We start from the raw sequence: 23,417 nt of genomic DNA, 5'->3' as shown, positions 1-23,417 counted from the left end.
GGCCAATGAGCGTAGATAAAATCCCCTCGATGCTTGATAAGCCTCACCTAAGCAAATGATGAGCTTTTTATGCCATCCTTTTTGTCCCCCGTCGCACCGCGGAGCGAAAGGGGGACTATGGTTTTCCCCTCTGTCCGTGTGTCCGTCCGTCCGTGCGTGCGTGTGTGCGTAAGCGAAGGACGGCATTAGAATTTGGTGTGTGGGTGCAACCCACGTCAAAATCCAAGATGGCTGCCGCCATGTATGTCTGAACCTTGTGAGTGGAATATCTTGAAAAATAAGCGAAGTACCAACTTCTAATATGGTGTGTGGGTGTATCTAGGCATAAGGAAGAACGCTATTGAAAATTGGGTCGCCACGTCAAAATCCAAGATGGCCGCCGCCATGTATGTCTGAACCTTGTGAGCTGAATATCTTGAAAAATAAGCTATGTACCAACTTGTAATCTGGTGTGTCGGTGTATCTCGGCATAAGGAAGAATCCTATTGATTGAAAATTGGGTTGCCACGTCAAAATCCAAGATGGCCACCACCATATATATGTCTGAACCTTGTGAGCGAAATATCTTGAAAAATAAACGAACTACTAACTTCTAATCTGGTGTGTCGGTGTATCTACGCATAAGGACGAACGCTATTGAAAATTGGGGCGCCACGTCAAAATCCAAGATGGCCGCCTCCATGTATGTCTGAACCTTGTGAGCAAAATATCATATCATAGCATGTTTTCTGCATCTTCCACTTTGTCAACACACATCACTTCCCCGACCGGGGACCTAGGCGTAACGCTTGTCTTTCTCTTATAACATCTTTTGCTTCGCATTCTCTTTCAGTTTCATTTTTGAACTCTTTGATCTCTGCCCTCTTTTGCACATTACCATATCATTATTTATTTATTTATTCACTTTTGTAAATACAATTTTCTCCTTTTCAGGATGATGGAAATGTGGATCCAAATGAGGTGACTGTTATGGATGAGGTTGAGAATAAAGTTAATCTTGCCAACCAGCTTCACTTTGTTTGGGTGAGGTTGCAGTCTGCCGTCAACATGATTTTTGATAGTGACTTGGACAAGATGAATACAGAGAAGCATCCAGGAGTCAAACAGGTACACTCTCAAATATTCCACCCCCAGCTTGTACATGGTCTCTCCGTGTTATGGGTCCTATGGCAGTATGGTTATTTGTAACATTTGGCTTTTTTAACCTGTTTTGGTTCTGGTTGTATGTCATTTGTGTCATTAAACTTAATTGGTCTCAAAACCATTAGTCAGGTTGCCAAAATGTTGACCCTGCAATGTTAACTACTGCGAACTTTTTTTCACGGAAATGTGTTCTATATGGTTAGAGGAGTCAAATTAGCTTGGTTGCTACTTGTGCAACGTTGAGCATTTCTCAGAATTCAAGATGGCGGCCGCCGCTATCTTGGATGTTGGCCAATTTTCTACTTTTGATCTCGATGACCTAGAGGGTCGTGTAATACCTCTTACTCGGGGTTTTAGAGTACAGTGAGTCCATTTCTGGAGTTATCTTTTGGATACTAGTGTTGCAGAACCACTTTCCACACTTGTGCTGGCATTGAAATCCACTTTCCGCACTTGAGCTAGTGTTACAGAACCACTTTTCGCACTTGTGCTGGCATTGAAAACCACTTTTTGCACTTGTGTTAGTGTTGCAAAACCACTTTCCACACTTGTGCTGGCATTGAAAACAACTTTTTTTCACTTGTGTTAGTGTTGCAAAACCACTTTCCACACTTGTGATGGCATTGAAAACCAGTTTTTGCACTTGGGTTAGTGTTTAAAAGCATTTTTTGCTCTTATGCTCGTGTTAAAAACCATTTTACGCGCTCCAGTTCCGTCGTCATGTCTTATGAACAATAACAATACATGAAAGTTTCTTAGTTTGACCTTTGACCTTCATTTTTGACCTTGACATTGACCCCGTATAAAACCACCGTTTAGGTGGTTTACCTAAACCCCTGGAGTAAAATAGTCTATGATGTTTTTCCAATTTTAGTTTTTCCAAAAACGATGGAATAATATTTACCGATATGAACAGTGATGTGGCTTTTGTTAAAATTATACGTACCAGGAGAGAGTAGATTGACTCCTGACGAACTCTTCCTATATAAACGTGCGGCTCCGAAGTAACAGGGCAGCGTGTGCAAAGCGACTGAGAAACGGGTGTAGCGGCCGCTTCCGTATTAGATTCGGCACGCACTTTTTTTTTTTTTTTTTTTTTTTTGTATACAAGATCGAGGCTCGTGAAAGAGCTAACATTAATCACACAAAAAGACAAACCGACACACAAAACACAAAAAACAAGGGGAGCGGCAGACAAGATGGGGAGAGAGGGGGAAGGACACAAAAGAGAGTGGGAAGAGGGGGAAGGACACAAACACAACATTTGAGAGCAGGGACATCGGGAGGACTTGGGGGGAGGTGGGAGAGGAATAAAACATATGAACACTGCAAGGACTCTGGGGTGAATTACCGGGGGTAGAAAAGATCAAGGTTTTCGATGGGGGAAGATAAGAGATGGTGGTGAACAGCTGTTTTAAAGACCTGGAGGGAGGAGTGGGATTGAAGGGAGTGGGGGAGTTTGTTCCAGAGGCGGGAGAAAAGGGGAATGAAAGAGTGAAGGTGAGCAGAGAGCCTAGACTTTGGCAGTTTAACCATAAGAGGGTTGCAGGCAGATCTTGTGCGACCTGAAGGAATATTGGGGGTACAGAGCACAGAGAGAGCTGGGGGAGCAAGGCCGGAGAGTCGGTAGAAGACAGAAAGACCACCAACCTGCCTGCGGTGAGTGAGTGAAAGGCCCTCGGTGTTGACTACATCGCAGGAGATTCCAATGATTCTGAAAGCTTTGGCCTCAACAGCGTGAAGCCGAGCAAGATGTGAGGCAGGAGCACCAGCCCAGAGGGGAGAACAGTATTCCATTGAGCTGCGGATGAAAGCCGTGTATGTGGTGAGGAGCTCAGGTGTGCCAAGGAAGGACTTCGCATGACGGAGGATGCCCAGTCGGCGACTGGCTTTGGAGGCCAGCTTGGAAATGTGGTTTTCCCAAGAAAGATCATGGCAGATAGTGAGACCCAAAAGCTTGAGCGACAGAACTTCTTGGAGAGGATTGTTGAGAAAGTAGATGGGAGGGTTGTCCAGTCGGTCCTTTCGGAGAGACATTGTAAGAGTGTGAGATTTGTCAGGATTGAAAGACATGTTCCATTTGTTTGACCAGTCTGTGATTTTGTCCAGGTCTGCAGAGAGTGAGGAGGCTGCAGACTGCCGATCTGAGGGATGAGGAATGGAGCGACAGAGAGTAGAGTCGTCAGCAAAGAGATAGAGAGGATTTTCAAGAGAGTCAGAGAGATCATTGATGAAGACCAGAAAAAGCACAGGGCCCAGAACACTACCTTGGGGAACTCCAGCCTGAACAGGAAGAGGAGATGAGAGAAACCCATTCAGGGCCACACGTTGACTACGACCAGAGAGGAAGTCCGCCAGCCATGCGTGGAGATTTCCATGGATACCAAAGGAGGAGAGTTTGGTGAGCAGAGCATGGTGCCAGACCGTATCGAAGGCACGTGAAATGTCAAGGGAGACAGCTCTAATTTCCTGTTTGGTGTTGAGGACCTCCATCCATTGTTGAGAAATCAGAAGCAGCATGTCCAGAGTAGAGTGACCAGGTCTGAAACCAAATTGATGATCAGAGATCAAGCCATTGGAGAAGAGGAAAGATTTAATATCTGAAGCAATGATGGATTCCCTGACTTTGCTGATAATTGGGAGAAGGCTGATTGGTCTGTAGTTGCTGGGATCTGTTTTTGCACCTTTTTTGTGCAAACCGGTGATGTTGGCTGATTTCCAAGCAGATGGCAGATGACCTTGAGCAAAAGAGAGGGTGAAGAGAACAGAAAGAGGGAGTGAAAGAGCAGAAGAACATGATTTTAGGACCCGTGGGCTGATGCCGTCAGGACCAGTTGCAGAATCAGAGTCGAGGGTTGACAGAAACTTTTCCACCTTGTCAGGAGGAAAGGACACAGAGTCCAGGAGCAGCTGGGTACGACTGGGTACGGTGGGTACAGAGAGGCATGGGTTTGGGACACAAGATTTAGAGGCAAACACAGAGTTGAGGCATTCAGCTTTTTCACGTGCGGAGTCAGCCGTTAAGCCGTTTGAGGTGAGGGAGGGGATGGAGGGGGAACAAACACCAGAAACAGATTTGACCAGACGCCACCAGGATTTGGAAGAGGGAGACAGATAAGAGAGTTCGGTCTTGAGAATGGTGAGATATTGTTTCCTGGCTCTCCTGAGGGTGGACACACACTTGTTTCGGGCTTTGTGAAAGGAAATGAGATTTCCTTCCGTTGGATTTGCTTTCCAGGAGACGAAAGCAAGTTGTTTCAGGGCAACAGCCTCACCACAAGATTCCGTGTACCATGGACGGGAGGAAGGGTATGACAACTGAAGACGAGATGGTATAAATCTGTGCATGAGAGAGAGAGCAATTTACTTTGAAAGAATTCCCAGGATGAGTTGATGTCAGAGGCGGTAGAGATGGGAGACCAGTCCAGATGATTGATGGCTGCTTGAAGACCGTGCCAGTTGGCCTGAGTGAAATGCCAGACTCGTCGACGCTGAGGAGGCTCTCTGAGAATGGTCAGAGAGATGTCCACTTTGACAAGCACATGATCAGATGAGCCGATTGGAGCAGAAGAAGAGCAGCAGACATTTTCAGGGAAGTTTGTCATAACCAAATCCAGAAGAGAAGATGCTCCGTTGACTGAGATCCGGGTCGGGAAATTGACAGATTGTGTCAGTCCCAGTGAGTCGCAGAAGTCCTTTGCTGAAGAGCCATGGCTGGTGAGAGAGGTACCCACACCCAGCCAACTGGCATGGTGACAATTGAAATCACCACATATGAGGAAGAGAGAGTTGGGATGGGTAGATAGAAGTTGGTCCATATTATCAGACAGTGAGATGTAGATGGAGTCATCGCTGTTTGGTGGACGGTACAACACACATATGAACAAAAGGTGGGAGCGAAGTGAAGCCGTAGCCAAAGGTATTCCTGGGGGTGAGGTGGAGAGAGGGCAGTGGAGGGCGAGTGAGGAAGAGAGTTTTTTATAAAGATAGGAACCCCACCTCCAGGACGAGGCTCAGGTCTATCATACCGGAGGAGGGAGTAACCTGGGAGAGATACCAAGGCATCAGAGACATCATGAAGGAGGAAAGTTTCTGTTAAGCAGATCACATCTAGTTTGTCAGAAGCAACCTGTATGGAGAGGTCAGTCAAGTTTGAGCGAAGGCCCCGGATGTTTGAGGTCCATACCGTTAATGAAGAGGAAGGGGGAGCATCGGGTCCAGAACAGGGGGGGGGGGGGGAGGGGTAGGGTAAGATGTGGAAGAGGAGGAAGAGGTAGGGAGAGCTGTTGAAGGTGTGTCAGAGATTTCAGAGATTTCAGAATAGCTTGGAGAAAGGGAAGAATGGGGCGGACAAAAGGTTTGATGGAGATTGGGTGAGGCACAGTGAGGTGTTATTTGAGGAGGGGGAAGAGCGAGGCAGAAGGTTTGGGGAGATGAAGGTGAAAGTTGGAAGGGGGAAGAAGCAGGGAGGATGCTTTGAGGAGGAGGGGTGAGAGGGGAGTCTAGGAGGGGAGGAGCGAGGGAGAGTCTTGGAGGGGGAGGGGTGTGGGGGGAGTTTAGGAGGGAGGGGAGGGAAGGGGCAAGGGGGGAGATTTGAAAGGGATGGGTGATGGGGAGGATTTGGAGGGGAGGGGTGAGATTGGATTTTGAAAAGTGTACGATTCATGGGAAACGAACATTTTTTGCAAAATGAGTTTGAGACCTTCGAGTCAAAAATACGTTTGAGGACACTGGAGGAGGGGTGGAGTTCTGGATAGTTTAGGGAATGTAGAAAGGAGGAACTGTAAGAGATGGTATTATATATATTTTTTGGAATGAATAGATTTGGTGAGCAAGACGAAAGCATCCTTTTGTAGGAAAAGAAGAAAAGGGTGTTATAATATATGAGAGAAAATAGTTGTTCAGGGGAGAGATTATACATTTCTAACCGCGTGATCGCGAACGAAGAACGAACAAACAAAAAGAACAACAAATAAACGAGTAAGACCTGGGAAGGAAATATTTTTTTGGGGTTTTTTTTTTTTTTTTTTTTTGTGAGTACAGATATTAAACAAGGAGGTACGGGGTGAACGACTGAGAACGACTGAGAACGACTCTTTACACAAACGTGTGACTGAGAAAGACGTGTGGTGGCCGCTTCCATTTTGCAGAATTGACATTGACCCCGTATCCAAACAATAACTCCAGAAATGGACTCCCCGTACTCTAAAACCCCTAGAAAGAGGTATTACACGACCCTCTAGGTCATCAAGATCAAAAGTTGAAAATTTGCCAACATCCAACATAGCGGTGGCCGCCATCTTGAATTCTGAGAAATGCTCACGTTGCACAAGTAGCAACCAAGCTAATTTGACTTTCCTAACTATATAGAACACACTTCCATGAAAAAAGTTCGCAGTAGTTAACATTGCAGGGTCTCATAAAGGACATATAAGGGCGGCAACTAGACTACATCGCTATTGCCTTTCAACGTAATGTTGAGCACTATCAGCACAGCCAACTTCACTTCTGTAGCAATTTCCAGCTTTTTAACCTGCACGTGCGAAGCAAAAATCGGGTGAAGCAATTTGTTCACTCTGTCGGTCTGTCTACAGACATCAGTCTATATTGAAGGACTCCTTTATTTCAATTGAATTTTACATTTTGAATACTGTAGAATACGAATCGGAACATGAATGGGAGCACGAACTTGTAGTTTAGCAGTAATTTGGCTCTGAATTTGGTAAATTGTACGGAATCTCACACTGATCATGCATGCACAGAGTAAGGTATTTTTAAGTGTTGAAGCCACTTCAACATTTGGCTATGTCCTTCCATCGGTCCATCAAAATGAAGAAAAAGAACCTTTTAACCCACCCTATTTAATTATAAAGGGTTCTAAAGTGTAAGTCCAGTGGGTTATAAAGGGTAATTCTAAAGAGTTCCAAATGGTAATTTTAATGGTTATCTTACTATAATTCACCAAATGTCCATCCGTCCGTTCGAAGGTACCGCAAAAACGGCTGAACCGATCGCAACGATATTTTGGGTGGGTAATCCTGGGACCCCCTAGAGTAAAATAGTCTATGATGTTTTTCCAATTTTACAGTTTTTCCAAACACGATGGAATAATATTTACCGATATGAACAGTGATGTGGCTTTTGTTGAAATTATACGTACCAGGAGAGAGTAGATTGACTCCTGACGAACTCTTCCTATATAAACGTGCGGCTCCGAAGTAACAGGGCAGCGTGTGCAAAGCGACTGAGAAACGGGTGTAGCGGCCGCTTCCGTATTACAGATTCGGCACGCACTCTTTACACAAACGTGCGACTGAGAAAGACGTGTGGTGGCAGCTTCCATTTTGCAGAATTCAATCTTTTTTCAAAATGGGCGCCATGTACTATTTAGATTTTGATGATTTGCATGTGATATGATTTAACGGATGTTTATATGAATCGTTTAAAAAAAAAAGCCTTTAATTTCGGATATTTTGCCTTTTCATTTGGGCCTCCCAATTGAAGCCCCGCCCGTAGGGCGGTACCGTTGCTAGTATTTAAAATTTACCAACTCAAACTGTCAATTCAGACAGAAACTTAAAATCAAACTGAAAATATGAAACAAATGATTAGATGACTGTTCGTGACCGATATACACTGATGGACTAAACATTTGCATGATGTGATGGAACAGGCCGAGATTCCGCACTTACTTTTTTTTTTGCTTTGTATATGTATTATGTAGGGCAGGTACCGTTGCTAGTAAGGGGTAATTCTAAAGAGAAATTATAAGGGGTGATTCTAAAGGGTTCTAATGGGTAAATCGAATGGGTATCATTTGGATATGTGCACTAATGTACTAATTATATATACTAATTTGGTATATACACTAATGTAGATGTACTAATTTGGCTATTTCACCCTTGCATTAATGGGCAAATCAAATGGGTTTCGTTCATTTCTCGGCTTTGCCTATTTCATATTAAAAATGCCAAACTGAACTGCTTCCTGGGGTGCGATTGTTTTTGTTATATATCTTATTTTTATTAATTTATTATTATTGTTATTTCTAGTCTGTCTGCCTGCCTGCCGAGCAGTCAAACAAAATTGAAAATCATTCCAAACCCAAAACTTGATGTTTTTATGGACGTTATAAAGGACACAAATAACAGGAACAAACAAGAAAAAGAGCAATCGGAGATTGCAAACCCTCGTCAGGATGTATTTTCAGTGGTTTTTAAGGCTTTTGTGTTGAAACAAATATGGCGGCCAAACCACGTGACCGATGACGTCAGTCATCATTATTTTTTTTTCTAAACGAATTTATTCCTAGATTATGCTGAAGAAATTTCATCTTGATCGGGTGAAGTTTTGTACTTGTCGAATTATGACGTCATAATGGAGGCACCTATGACATCATTAACATATTTTATTCCCCATGGAGAGTTCTTTACAATGAGCCATGTCTCAATTTTTTCTATTCTGCGCTTTCCGAGATATAGAGGTGCAAAGTTTTTCGATTTTTCCAAGATGGCGGCCGAACCACGTGACCTATGACTTCATAATTATTAAAAAATTCTACAGGTGGAGTTGCACCTATGGTGAAAATTTCCTGTCAATCGGTCCAACTGTTGCAGAGAAAATCATATTTATTCTGTGCGGACAAACAAACAGACAGACAAACAGATAAACAAACGGACTCGAATGCAATACCCTCTCCTCTGGCGAAGGTAATAACTAATTTAATGTGCTAAATAGGGTGGTGTAAAAGACGGCGCATCAATGGTGGTAAACATACGAAAAAAAATTATTTTATTTTTCTACAGGCTTTAAAACCGTTATTTTATTTCATTTGATTTATATACTTAAACACTGAAGAACACAAATGGCCTTTTTGGCACTTTCAAAAACCTCACGTTTAACAGTACTTGGACAAAATATTATGCAGTCTCATGCCTTGAGGGCAGAATAACTGAGATTCAGCATTCGGCAAAAATGGCGGGACATGCGCTGTTTGTTTCATGCAAATTGCAAAACAAGTGTTTAAAAGACCCTTCCCATGTCTTTTTTCTCAAGACTGTGTGGAGTAAAGTGTTCCATGAACTCTCTAGTTATTTCATTTTCCTCAATTTATACACAGTCATGGCCAAAAATATTGGCACCCTTGAACTTTTTTTTAAAATAATGCACCTTCCAGAAAATTGTTAAAAATAAAAAATCTTTTGGTATATCCACATATGTATTTCTTTGGTTTGCAGTGGAACAAAACAAAAAAAGCTGAAAGCCTTACTAAATCTTAACTTATTCCACACATAAATCCTAAAATGACCTGGACAATATTATTGGCACAATTTCGAAGTTGTTAGAAATTGATTTCAAGCAGTTATTCTGCTGTTTTGTGTGTCTGTGTGTACTGCAATGAGCATGGAGAAAAGAAAGAAAACCATAGAATTGTTTGAGGAGGTCAGACACAAGAGTGTAACCAAACATGGACAATCTCAAGGCTACAATTCCATCTCCAGAGACCTTGATGTTCCTGTGTCCACCATACACAATGTTATCAGGAAATTTAAGGCCCATGGCACTGTAGCCAACCTCCATGGACGTGGCCGCAAGAGAAAACTTGTTCGAAGATTGCAGTGAAGGATGATTCAAATGGTGGAGAAAGCACCTCAAGCAACTTCAAGCTGACCTTCAGACACAAGGTACGCCAGTTTCAACTCGTACCATCCGTCGCCAACTCGATGAAAGGGGGTTATATGGTAGGACACCCAGGAGGACCCCACTGCTGAGAGAGAGACATAAGAAAGCACGACTTGGAGTTTTCCAAAACACACCAGGACAAGACAAAATCCTTCTTGGTGAATGTCCTGTGGACAGATGAGACCAAATTAGAGCTTTTTGGTAAAGCACATAATCTCGATGTTTACAGAAAACAAAATGAAGCCTTCAAAGAAAAGAACACCTTCCCTACAGTCAAACATGGAGGAATTTCAGTGATGTTTTGGGTTGCTGTGCTGCCTCTGGCACTGGGTGCCTTGAATGTGTGCATGGCATCATGAAATCAGGAGATTACCAAGGCATTTTGGAGCGCATTGTTCAACCCAGTGTCAGAAAGCTGGGTCTCCGTCGAAGGTCATGGGTCCAGCAGCAGGACAATGAACCCAACACACTTCAAAAAGCACCCAGGAATGGTTCAACACAAAACGCTGGACTGTTCTGAAGTGGCCAGCAATGAGTCCAGATCTAAATCCCATTGAACACCTGTGGGGCGATCTGAAAACAGCAGTTGGGAGAAGGCACCCTTCAAGTCTTGGAGAGCTGGAGCAGTTTGCATAAGAAGAGTGAGCCAAACTGCCAGTAGAGAGGTGTATGAAGCTCATTCAAGGCTATAGGAAGTACTTGACTGCAGTTATTTTGTCCTCCCAAATACAGACTTGGCATGTAATATGGAATTTTTTTTTTTTCTTGACTTGGGTTTACTTTCTTAACTCAGTATATCAATCTGGTGAGCTTCTTTTACACTTTGGTGATTTATTTGTTAAAACAACCATGTCACTGATTGTATGTCGCAGCAAGAAGTCAACAACAGGATTATATCTCAGGTGGCGTGGCAAAATGTACAGACAGGTGCATTTGATGATTGGCTTCACAGTCTGGTATACAAGGGTTGTTGCGTTCTGTATTAGTGGAAAACAACTGCTGCATGTCTCCAAAAGTTATTGCCGCTTCCTCTGGAGATGGTCCGTCAACTCGACAATGCTGTTTGTCATGGAGTGGTGGCTTTACGAAATTACGGCATGAAACAGCATGCTATTGCTCGGCAGTATGGCATCACTCAAGGTCAGTTGTCAAAGATCCTGAAAACAAATGCTCAGAGGGGTGTCCCTACTCCAATACCGAGGCCAGGACGTCCCCGCAGAACCACAAGGAGGGATGATTGCCAGCTGCACCGGTTAGTCCGCAATGGCCGTACCAAGTCAGCTAATCGGCTTCGGGCTGAGTGGCAGCAACTGACAAATGTGCCTGTATCCAGAAGGCTAGTCAACCAACGACTGGTTCAAGCAGGCTATCGTGCCAGGTGTCCCCTGAGAAAGCCACGCCTGACCAGACAACACCGCCAGCGCCGATTGCAGTGGGCCAGAGAGCACCGTCAATGGCAGCCAGGACACTGGAATCACGTGATCTTCAGTGACAAGTCTAGATTTCTGCTCTATTGTCAAGATGGCCGCGTCCGAGTGCGCAGACAAGTGCATGAAGCCTACAACAAATATTGTATAGTGCCAAGAGTCCAAGCTGGAGGTGGTGGGGTGACCGTTTGGGCTGCGTTTCATGCAGGGGGCAAAACTGACTTGGTTGTTCTGAATGGAAACCTGAACCAGTTCAAGTACAGGGCCATTCTGGAAGAAACATTGCTTCCATTTGCTCGTGCAGCCTTTCAAGGAAACTTTGTCTTCCAAGATGACAATGCATGGCCTCATCGTGCTCGCATGATCCAACACTTTCTTGCTGACCGTGGTGTAGAGCATATGGAGTGGCCTGCCAAGTCCCCGGATATGAATCCGATAGAGAACTTGTGGGCAGAATTAACGTGTCAAATCGTCCACTTGGACCAGCAGCCGACCTCTGTGCGTGAATTGCAGCAGGCTATTGTCACTGCATGGCAAGCGATTCCTGTCCAAACCTTGGCAAATCTTGTGAACAGCATGCCTCAACGTGTACGTGCTCTCCTGAATGCTCGTGGGGGTTACACGAAGTACTGAACTGTAATTTTACTGTCCGTAATCCCAGTCGTAATTTAACTTTTGTTTCTGTTGAAATTTTTTTTGGCTAATGTGCAAAATAAAGAGATACTTCTGGAAAACGTACAGAAGTTCATCACAGTACTGTCCATGAATTGAGTTCGATATCAGTTTACATCACTTTCAAGGATGAATTTATTTGTTTTGAAATGTCAAATGTGGTTTTTGTTTCTTTTAAAGGTCACATTAACAAAATCTAGAATAATTTCAACATAATTCCAATGAACTTTTGGTTCTAAGACATCTTGAAAAGTAAGTTCACCCCCACAAAAAAAATATTCCATATTAAATGCCAAGTCTGTATTAAGTCGAGGGTGTCAATAATTTTGTCAATGCCATTTCTTTTTGTTTTCTGATTTAAAAGGATATTTTAAGTTATTTTCTTAAAACAAAGGTTCTGTAATATTAACAGTGAAATAAAGAATCGTGGAGACCAAATACTTTTGTCAATTTCAACTTATTTTTAGAGAAAATGATGAGTTATTTGAAAACAGTGCAAGGGTGAATTATGGTTGCAGTATTGTTTAGGAGGTTGTGTTCTTTGCTTTCCTATCTTGTTCGTCACTTTCACCATCGGTTTCCTGAAACACCTTCCCCCTTCCCAGCTCTTGGAAAGCAAAGAGGGCATGTTCAGGAAGAACATGATGGGAAAAAGAGTCGACTTTGCTGCCCGTTCCGTTATTTGCCCGGACATGTATATATCTGCGGATGAGATCGGCATCTCCCTGGTAAACGATAAGTTGCTGAAGTTTAACAAATGTAATACAGTACCATTAAAGCAAAAATATACTGCATGTATTTGTTTTTTTTAAATACTCGCTTTACACTGGTTTTGGGTTTTTCTCTTGGCTCACTAACTTTTATCTGCTTAGGTCTTTGCCCAGACTCTCACTTACCCAGTTCCTGTGACACCATGGAATGTGTCAGAGCTTCAGCGTGCTGTGTTGCGAGGACCAAATTCGTACCCAGGAGCTGTTGCTGTGCTTGGCAAGGACGGACGCCGAACATTGTTATCTGCGAAGGATGCATCTCAACGCCGTGCCTTGGCTGCTCAATTGCTGACAGATGGTGGAGGGGATGATGGAGGGTCTATGCCAACTGTAAGTTGAAGGCCTTTACAAGGGTCATTGTGCTGCTGTGCTTGGTTTTTTTCTTCTTCATTGCAGTTGACTGAAAAGCTTCCCTCTAGGTCTTGCGTCACCTTCGTACTGGAGATTACCTCTTGCTAAACCGTCAGCCATCTCTTCACCGTCCCTCAGTGCAAGGTCACCGAGTTAGAGTCCTTCGTAGTGAGCGTGTCCTCCGCTTGCACTACACTTCCTGCAAGGCTTACAATGCGGATTTTGATGGTGATGAGATGAATGCTCACCTGCCTCAGAGTGAGACAGCCCGTGCCGAAGCTGCTACCATTGCTGCCACACATGCACAATATTTGGTGCCCAAAGTGAGTTTTGCACACCTACATTTGCAGCATAGACTGCTTTGGGGTTAATCACATTTGGAAATCCTTAAGCTAAAGCTGGTTCCCAAAGCAGTGCCCAGGGCCAGAATTGGTCACATTTTCCTGTCATGTACTTTCTCTTCATCTCCTCTCCCGAAGGACGGCACTCCACTGGCAGGCCTAATCCAAGACCACCTTATTGCCGGTGCACTGCTCACCTGCCGTGGAGTTTTCTTCTCGCATTCCGTCTTCACTACATTGATCTTCAACGGGCTGCCCGATACTTCAAAGAAAATTCGCATCCCACCACCGTCAATTCTTGTTCCACAACGCCTATGGGCTGGGAAGCAGGCAGGAGCCACTTGCACAACTTTTACTTCTGATTTAGTCAAATTGAATCTCCAACATGCCTTTATTTAGTTTTCCTCAATACAAAGTCCGCAAAGCATCTCTTTTAGATGCTAATTCAGAATTTGCACAGTCCTTGAAATTCGTGGAAAAATGAAAACCACTTTCTTGTACTGGGAAAACTTGTTCAAGTCCTTGAAACTCCTTGATAATCCAGAAATTGTGCAAATATAAATATGTCAGGCCTCTGCAAAAAGGGAAGAGTAACAATTTTAACCCTCCCTCCCCCCATTCCCAGGGATGTACCATTAAATCTGCTTCAAAATGGTTTATTAGACCGGATGCAGAGCTAATCCTATTCCCTTAACAATGAATTTATCGCCTGGTACTAATTTAGTTGTTACATTATTCCTAAGTTAATCTCTATTAACTGCCATTATTCAATGAGCCTTCCTTGTAACCCCACTTCCACCCCCTCTCCTCTTCCCCAACTCTTGTGTGCTTCCTGCATTCTCCTTCTCTCCCCTCCTCCTTGCACTTATCTCCTTTCTTGTTTGTCCCAATGGGTAGCAGGTCATTGTTCAGTCATGCCACAGTTCTTACTTTTTCCTTTTAAAGTATTTTTTATTTTTTTATTTTAATCGTCCGCTCCTGCTTTCCTTGAATTGTTTGCAGCTCATCACCGCTCTATTATACAACATTATCCCATATGGCGGCAAACACCTGAGCCTGGACTCCACAGCTAGAATCCGTTCATCATGCTGGGTCAAAGCTCCGGCACGATGCATTCCAGGTTTTGAACCCAGTACCATGTGTGAGTCACAGGTTTGTAAAATGTCTTTTCTTTCTCTTTTGTCACTTGGAGTTATCAGTAACTGCTTAAATATGGTAATAGTAGTGGTGGTGTTAATAATTGCAGCAATCATTGTTATTATTATTGCACCAATAGTGTGCATAGTTGTTTCATGGCTGGTGATTCTAGCTTTGGATTTGCTCCAGGTGGTGGTGCGTGGAGGGGAACTCCTGTGTGGGGTGCTGGATAAGGCGCAGTGTGGCAGCGCTCCATATGGCCTTGTGCACTGTGTGCAGCAACTATATGGCGGTGCTGTTGCCTCTCGTCTCCTCTCTTGCCTGGCGCGAATCCTCACGGCATTCCTTCAGCGTTACCGTGGATTCAGCCTTGGTCAATAACTATGTTTGATGTCCTTATCAGTAAGAAAAATATATCCATTTGCCCATTTATATCCTACTTTCCTCACTTGTAAACCATCTTTCATTTTGCATTATGTGCAGGAGTGGAGGACATTCTCGTCCAAGCAAAAGCAGATGCAAAGCGTTACAAGCTCATGCGAAAAGCAGCTGCAGCAGGGAATACGGTGAGTAAGATTGCTTGCTCTCAACAAGGCAAATCATGAGGTTCCTGTTTTGCAAACTTGCCTTGAGTGTTTGCTTTTATTTCTACCCGATCTAGGCTGTGAGAGAGGCTTTAGGCCTTCCTCCCTCTGCACCACAATCAGCCTTGGTTGCTGGTTGCAGAAAGGCTCACCTTGGAAAGGACTCTATGGCGCAACCAACGATTGATTACCAGTTCAAACGGGTATCTGATCGAATTAATAATCAGATTAATCAGGTAATTCCATGCACTATCTGCTACAAATCGTTGACGACGATGTGTTTTTTTTGTATCTGCCATATTATGTCACATTGACAATGATATTTACCACCATATTCGCAATCGTTAAGCATGATAAATCTCCATGTTTGTGCGGATGTCTTCATTTTCTGAATGTCCATGTGGTTTTTCTGAGATTCACCTGAACTACTGGTGACATGTTACAAATCGTGATGCATCCTTTAACACAATATTATTGTTGCATTTTATTTGCAAAACTTAAGTTCTGCTGCATGAAATGCAAGTCTTGTAAAAGTCTACCGAATGACATTGTCAGGCAATTTTCATTCTTTATGCGTCCCCTGCATGGCGATTGCAAAATGTGATTGTAATTGGTAAGTTTGGCAGTGTTAAAATGGGTGATTATTTTGTCGGTGTGGTGTTGTGATCAAATTAAAGACTAAATACTGCTTTGGAGTCATCAGAAGGAACCCGCATACGCAAAGAGCAAAGATGGAATCATCAGGAGGAACCTGGATAGGATTCGGATTTCAGCTGCTGCTCCTCTACCCTCAAACCCATCCAGGCGTAGCTAAGTGAGACTTCCAAGCATTTTTTTTTTGTAAGAATTCAATCTTCCCTCGACAGATAGACAAATATAGGGAGACATTAAGAGTAAAGGAGAGGAAATGAACGAAAAGCAACAATTAACATGAATAAAGAAAAATGTGAAAAGTAGAAAAGTGTGAAATACTGAATAGGATTGTGAAAGAGAAAGGAACAAAGATCAAAGATGTTGGGAAGAACCAGGACAGATAGATTGCAGCAGTTCAAACGACCCAAGGTTTAAACGCAGCAACTGGTGTAAGCTACCAGAACACCTGGATTATTACCCTGAGCTCGCGAAGCAAAAAGGGTGCAGACCAGAAAGGTGGAAGAAGACAGAGGCGTGACCTGTCAGCAATGATGAAGTGATGGCCCATAGACTAAACTTCATCGTGGGCTATTCTAATGATCTTGAAGGTCTTTGTTTCCACGACGTCAAGCTGAGCAAGATGTGAAGCAGGAGAGTGAGACCAGATGGGAGAGCGGTACTCATCAAGCTGTGGATGAAAGCCTTGTAGGTGGATAGCATCTCAGGTGTGCCGAGGAAGGACTTTGCATGATGGAGGATGCCCACCCAGTCGGCATCTGGCTTTAGAGGGCAACTTTGAAATGTTGCATGCCCAAGAGATATCATGGCTGAGAATGAGAACCAAGATTTTGAGTGACTGAACCTCATCGAGAGGGTTGTTGAGAAAGTAGATGGGAGAGTTTGCAGTACGGTCCTTTCGGAAAGAGAGAGTGAATGTGTATCATTTATCAGGATTTTTCTATTTTTATTTTTTTGTATGCAAAATCGAGGCTCGTGAAAGAGCTAACATCAATCACAAAAAAGGACAAACGGACACACAAAACATACAATAAAGGGAGCGGGAGACAAGGTGGGGAGAGAGAGGGAAGCACACAAGTACAACAGCAGAGAACAGGGACAACGGAAGGTCTGTGGGAGGGAGAGGGCTTGGGGGGAGGAGGCATGGGAAGGTGGGGGAGGGGATGGGAAAGGTATAAAACACATGGACACTGCGAGAACTTCCAGGAAAGAAAGAAGTCGGGATATCAAAAAAAAAAAAGAAAAGTAGTTCTGGGGTGAATTAACGGGGGTAGAAGAGATCAAGGTTTTGGATGGGGGAAGACAAGAGATGGTGGTGAACAGCTGTTTTAAAGACCTGGAGGGAGGAGTGGGATTGAAGAGAGTGAGGGAGTTTGTTCCAGAGGCAGGAGTAAGAGGAGTGAAGGAGTGAAGGTGAGCAGAGAGTCTTGATTTGGAAATTTCACCAGAGGAGGGTTACTGGCAGATCTTGTGCGACCTGTAGGAATATTTGTGGGACAGAGCACAGATAGAGCTGGGGGAGCTAGGCCGGAGAGGAGTCGGTAGAAGACAGAAAGACCACCTACCTGCCTGCGGTGAGTGAGTGAAAGGCCCTCGGAGTTTGCTTCATCGCGGGAGATTCCAATGATTCTGAAAGCTTTGGTTTCAACAGCGTGAAGACGAGCTCGGTGTGAGGCAGGAGCACCAGCCCAGAGGGGAGAACAGTATTCCATTGAGCTGCGGACGAAAGCCTTGTATGTGGTGAGTTGCTCAGGTGTGCCAAGGAAGGACTTCGCACGACGGAGGATGCCCAGTGTGCGACCTGTAGGAATATTTGTGGGACAGAGCACAGATAGAGCTGGGGGAGCTAGGGCGGAGAGGAGTCGGTAGAAGACAGGCTTTGGAGGTCAGATAGGAAATGTGGTTTTCCCAGGAAATATCATGGCAGATAGTGAGACCCAAAAGCTTGAGTGACAGAACTTCTTGGAGAGGATTGTTCAGAAAGTGGATGGGAGGGTTGTCCAGTCGGCCTTTTCGGAGAGACAAAGTAAGAGTGTGAGATTTGTGAGGATTGAAAGACATGTTCCACTTGTTTGACCAGTTTGTGATTTTGTCCTGGTCTGCAGAGAGTGAGGAGGCTGCAGACTGCCGATCTGAGGGAAGAAGAATGGAGCGACAGAGAGTAGAGTCATCAGCAAAGAGATAGAGAGGATTTTCCAGAGAATCGGAGAGGTCATTGATGAAGACCAGAAAAAGCACAGGGCCCAGTACACTGCCTTGGGGAACTCCAGCCTGAACCGGAAGGGGAGATGAGAGAAACCCATTCTGGGTCACATGTTGACTACGACCAGAGTGGAAGTCCGCAAGCCATGCGTGGAGATTTCCATGGATACCATAGGAGGAGAGTTTGGTGAGCAGAGCGGGGTGCCAGACCGTATCGAAGGCACGTGATATGTCAAGGGAGACAGGTTAAATTTCCTGTTTGGCATTGAGGACCTCCATCCATTGTTGAGACAGCAGAAGCAGCATGTCCAGAGTAGAGTGACCTGGTCTGAAACCAAATTGATGATCAGAGATCAAGCCATTGGAGAAGAGGAAAGATTTGATATCCGAAGCAATGATGGATTCCATGACTTTGCTGATAATTGGGAGAAGGCTGATTGGTCTGTAGTTGCAAGGATCTGTTTTTGCACTTGTCAGGAGAAAAGGACACAGAGTCCAGGAGCAGCAGGGTATGACTGGGTACGGTGGGTACAGAGAGGGATGGGTTTGGGACACAAGATGTTGAGGCATTCATAGTTTTCACGTGCGGAGTCAGCTGTGCAGCCGTTTGAAGTAAGGGAGGGGAGGGAGGTGGAACAAACACCAGAAACAGATTTGACCAGACAAAAAACAAAACAAAAAAAAAACCTTTAGAGGCCATTTTTCCCCGCAAAGCGGGGGTTGGCCTTTTTCGGGGACCGTGGTTGTTGTTGTTTTTTGGTCCCCTTTTTGAAGCAATGTTTTACGGCCGGATGCCCTTCCTGCCGCCAACCCTTTTTGTCGCCTTTTACGACAAACAGGGAATTACCAGTGAACTGGTACTCAATTAGCCGACCTCGGAAGGATGACAGGCTGAGGCAACCCCCCTGGCGTTCATTCAGCGATCGACCGGGATTCGAACCCAGGATTTTAGGATCCCAAGCTGGTACCCTGACCGCTAAGCCAACACCAGCAAGACACCACCAGGATTTGGAGGAGGGAGACAAGTTTGAGAGTTCAGTCTTGAGAGTGGAGAGATATTCTTTCCTGGCTCTCCTGAGGATAGACACACACTTGTTTCGGGCTTTGTGAAAGGAAATGAGATTTCCTTCCGTTGGATTTGCCTTCCAGGAGGCGAAGGCAAGTTGTTTCTGGGCAACTGCCTCACCACAAGGTTCCGTGTACCATGGACGGGAGGAAGGGTATGACAACTGAAGACGAGATGGGATAAATCTGTGCATGAGAGAGAGCAATTTACTTTGTAAGAATTCCGAGGATGAGTTGATGTCAGAGGTGGTAGAGATGGGAGACAAGTCCAGATGATTGATGGCTGCTTGAAGACAGTGCCAGTTGGCCTGAGTGAAATGCCAGACTTGTCGACGCTGAGGAAGCCCTCTGAGAATGGCCAGAGAGATGTCCACTTCAACAAGCACATGATCAGTTGAGCTGATTGGAGCAGAAGAAGAGCAGCAGACATTTGCAGTCAAGTTCGTCATAACCAAGTCTAGAAGAGAAGTCTCTGTTGACTGAGTTCCGGGTTGGGAAATTGACAGATTGTGTCAGTCCCAATGAGTCGCAGAAGTCCTTTGCTGAGGAGCCATGGCTGGTGAGAGAGGTACCCACACCCAGCCAACTGGCATGGTGACAATTGAAATCACCACATATGAGGAAGAGAGAGTTGGGATGAGTCAATAGAAGTTGGTCCATATTATTAGACAGCGAGATGCAGATGGAGTCATCACTGTTTGGTGGACGGTACAACACACATATGAACAAAAGGTGGGAGCGAAGGGGAAGCCGTAGCCAGAGGTACTCCTGGGGGTGAGGTGGAGAGAGGGCAATGCATTGAGAGTGAGGAAGAGTTTTTGATAAAGATAGCAACCCCACCTCCAGGACAAGGCTCAGGTCTATCATACCGGAGGAGGGAGTAACCCGGGAGAGATGTTAAGGAATCAGAGACATCATGAAGGCGGAAAGTTTCTGTTAAGCAGATCAAGTCTGGTTTGTCAGAAGCAACCTGTATGGAGAGATCAGTCAAGTTTAAGTGAAGGCCCCGGATGTTTGAGGTCCATACCATACCGTTAATGAAGAGGAAGGCGGAGCATCGGATGCAGGGGAGGGGAGGGGTAGGGTAAGATGAGGTGGGGGAGGGGGAGGTAGGGAGAGCTGTTGATGGTGTGTCAGAGATTTCAGAATAGCTCAGAATAGCTCGGAGAAAGTAAAGGATGAGGCGGACAAAAGGTTTGATGGTGATTGGGTGAAGGACAGTGAAGTGTTGTTTGATGGGGGGGGGGGGGGTGGAAGAACGAGGAAGAAGGTTTGGGGGAGATGGAGGTGAGAGTTGGAAGGGAGAAGAAGCGGGGAGGACACTTTGAGGAGGAGGGGTGAGAGGGGTGAATTGGAGAAAAAAGGAGGGTGGGGTGATTTGAGGGGTGAGGGGCGAGTTTGGGAGGGGTGAGGGTGCGAGTTTGGGAGGGGTGAGGGTGGGAGTTTAGTAGGGGAGGGGAAAGGGGGAGTTTATTCGGGGAGGGACAAGGGGGAGTTTAGTAGGGGAGGGGCAATGGGGAGTTTAGGGGGGGAGGAAGGAGTTTCGGAGGGGAGGGGCGAGTTTAGGAGGGGAGGGTAGAGGGGGAAGTTTAGGAGGGGAGGGTCGAGGGGGAAGTTTAGGAGGGGAGGGTCGAGGGGGAAGTTTAGGAGGGGAGGGTCGAGGGGGAAGTTTAGGAGGGGAGGGGTGAGGGGGGGAGTTTATGAGGGGAGGGGAGGACCGAGGAGGGAGTTTAGGAGGGGAGGGCCAAGGGGGGAGTTTAGGAGGGGAGGGCCGATGGGGGAGTTTAGGAGGGGAGGGCCGAGGGGGGAGTTGCCGAGGGGGGAGTTTAGGAGGGGAGGGCCGAGGGGGGAGTTTAGGAGGGGAGGGCCGAGGGGGGAGTTTAGGAGGGGAGGGGGGAGTTTGGGAGTGGCAAGGGGGGAGTTTAGGAGGGGAGGGGCGAGGGGGGAGTTTAGGAGGGGTGGGGCGAGGGGGGAGTTTAGGAGGGGTGGGGCGAGGGGGGAGTTTAGGAGGGGAGGGGGAGTTTAGGAGTGAAGGGGTGAGGGGGGAGAATTGAAAGGGATGGGGGAGTTTGGGAGGGGAGGGGGGAGTTTAGGAGTGAAGGGGCAAGGGGGGGGGATTTGAAAGGGATGGTGGAGATTAGGAGGGGAGGGGCAAGGGGGGAGATTTGAAAGGGATGGGTGATGGGGAAGTTTAGGAGGGGAGGAGTGAGTTTGGATTTTAGAAAGTGTTGTACGATTAATGGGAAACTAACATTTATTGCAAAATGAGTTTCTTGTGATTTTTGAGTCAGAGATACGTTTGAAAACGTTGGAGGAGGGGTGGAATGCAGGTGAGTTTAGGGAATGTCGGAAGGAGGAACTGTTAGAGATGGAATTTTTTTTTGAAATGAAGAGATTTGGTGAGCAAGTCGAAAGCAACCTTTTAAAGAAGAAGAAGAAGAAAAATGTGTTATAATATACGACAGAATACAGCACTTTCGGGGAAAGTTCAAACATTTTAAAACTAAACCGTGTAAACTATCTGGGGAAATGGGGGTGAAACACGAGGTCGAAGAACGAACGAACGTGTGGCCATTTGAGGTAAGGGAGGGGATGGAGGGGGAACAAACACCAGAAACGGATTTGACCAGACGCCACCAGGATTTGGAGGAAGGAGACAGGTTTGAGAGTTCATTCTTGAGTGAGGAGAGATAGTGCTTCCTGGCACTCCTGAGGGTAGACACACACTTGTTCCGAGCTTGGTGGAAGGAACTGAGATTTCCTTCAGTTGGATTAGCCTTCCAAGAGGCAAAGGCAAGTTGTTTCAGGGCAACTGCCTCACCACAAGATTCAGTGTACCATGGACGGGAGGAAGGGTAAGACAATTGAAGGCGAGATGGGATAAATCTGTGCATGAGAGAGATCAGTTTGCTTTGGAAGAATTCCCAGGAAGAATTGATGTCAGAGGCAGTGGAGATGGGAGACCAATCCAGACGATTGATGGCTGCTTGAAGACCGTCCCTATCGGCCTGAGTGAAATGCCAGACTCGTCGACGCTGAGGAGGCTCTCTGAGAATTGTCAGAGAGATATCCACTTTAACAAGCACATGATCAGAAGAACCGATTGGAGCAGAAGAAGAGCAGCAGACATTTGCTGGTGTCTATCAAGGCTTGGGAGTGGCAAGGGGGGAGTTTAGGAGGGGAGGGGCGAGGGGGGAGTATACCAGAGACCAACGTGACAAGATTTTTGAGAGAGTCAATGAGATCATTAATGAAGATGAAGACTAGGATGGGGCCTAGAACACAGCCTTGGGGTACTCCAGCCTTTACAGGGAGAGAAGGAAAGGTTTCTCTTGAGAGCCACACATTGTCCACAAAAGTGGAGGAAGTCAGTAATTCAAGAGTGGAATAAGCCTTTGGAGAGCAAGGAAACATGTCTCTGGCCATAGGCAGAGTTTGGAGAGCCAGGCGGGATGCTATATGGTATCGAAAGCTTTTGATATGTCCAGAGAGATGGCTCTGATCTCATGTCTGATATTGAAGGCCCCAATCCATTGTTAGGAGAGCAAAAGTAGCATGTCCAAGTGGAGTGACCAGGTCTGAAACTGAATTGATGATCTGAGATGAGGCTGTTGTATAAAAGGAATGATTTTTATACCAACTATAATGATGGATTATATGACCTTGCTGATGATTGGAAGTGAACTAATTGGTCTGTAGTTAAGGCGATGCATTTTTGCATCTTTTATGTAATGCTGTGATGTTTGCTGACTTCAAAGTAGATAGAAGATAACCTCAGGTGAAAAGGGCAGAGAGAGAGTATGTGCATGGGCAGCAGAGAATATTCTTAGGACATGTGAGTTCATGCCGTCCGGTCCAGTTGCAGTGTCAGAGTCGAGGGTTGCCAGAAACTTTTCCACATGACACAATCCAGGAGCAATTGGGTATGACTGGGAAGGATGGGTGCAGAGAGAAAGAGAGACACATGGAGAGTGAGGGAGAGAAAGGGGGTGAGATGGAGAGAGAGGGAGGGGAGAGGGGAATTTTGGGACACAAGATTTGGAGGCATTCAGCCTTCTCACGAGTGTAGTCAGCTATAGTGCCATTTGAATTAAGGGAAGTGAGGGAAGGGATGGAAGGGGAACATGTATACCAGAGACCAACGTGACAAGGTGCCACCAGGTTTTAACGGAGGCACCTAAGTTTGAAAGTTCATTCTTGAGATTGGACAGATGTTGTTTTCTGGCTCTTCTGAGAGTAGACACACTTTGTTGAATGATCTGGACTTTGTGGAAGAGGTTGCCTTCGGTTAGATTTGCCTTCTCGAATGCAAATCTGGAGAATTTAAGTTATTTTGAAGCAACTCCCTCACCACAGGATTTTGAGTACCATGAGTAGAATGATGGGTAAGAT

General features: G+C 45.4%; 1 protein-coding gene across 1 annotated transcript in view; it reads left to right on the top strand.

Moving 5' to 3' along the window:
* POLR1A (RNA polymerase I subunit A) overlaps positions 1-23,417 on the top strand; it is a 106,560-nt gene that overhangs the window by 29,464 nt on the left and 53,679 nt on the right. The window contains exons 11-19 of the mRNA XM_068132944.2: positions 934-1,107; positions 12,530-12,652; positions 12,797-13,024; positions 13,114-13,368; positions 13,525-13,716; positions 14,389-14,538; positions 14,713-14,896; positions 15,007-15,089; positions 15,185-15,343. Of these exons, the coding sequence (XP_067989045.1) occupies positions 934-1,107; positions 12,530-12,652; positions 12,797-13,024; positions 13,114-13,368; positions 13,525-13,716; positions 14,389-14,538; positions 14,713-14,896; positions 15,007-15,089; positions 15,185-15,343 (1,548 nt within the window). The remainder of the gene's footprint in view (positions 1-933; positions 1,108-12,529; positions 12,653-12,796; positions 13,025-13,113; positions 13,369-13,524; positions 13,717-14,388; positions 14,539-14,712; positions 14,897-15,006; positions 15,090-15,184; positions 15,344-23,417) is intronic.

Source organism: Myxine glutinosa, chromosome 1, assembly GCF_964187855.1.
Source record: "Myxine glutinosa chromosome 1, kmMyxGlut1.1, whole genome shotgun sequence".
NCBI lineage: Eukaryota > Metazoa > Chordata > Myxini > Myxiniformes > Myxinidae > Myxine > Myxine glutinosa.
Note: the sequence above shows the minus strand (reverse complement) of the source record. Positions and strands in the feature narration are given on the sequence as shown.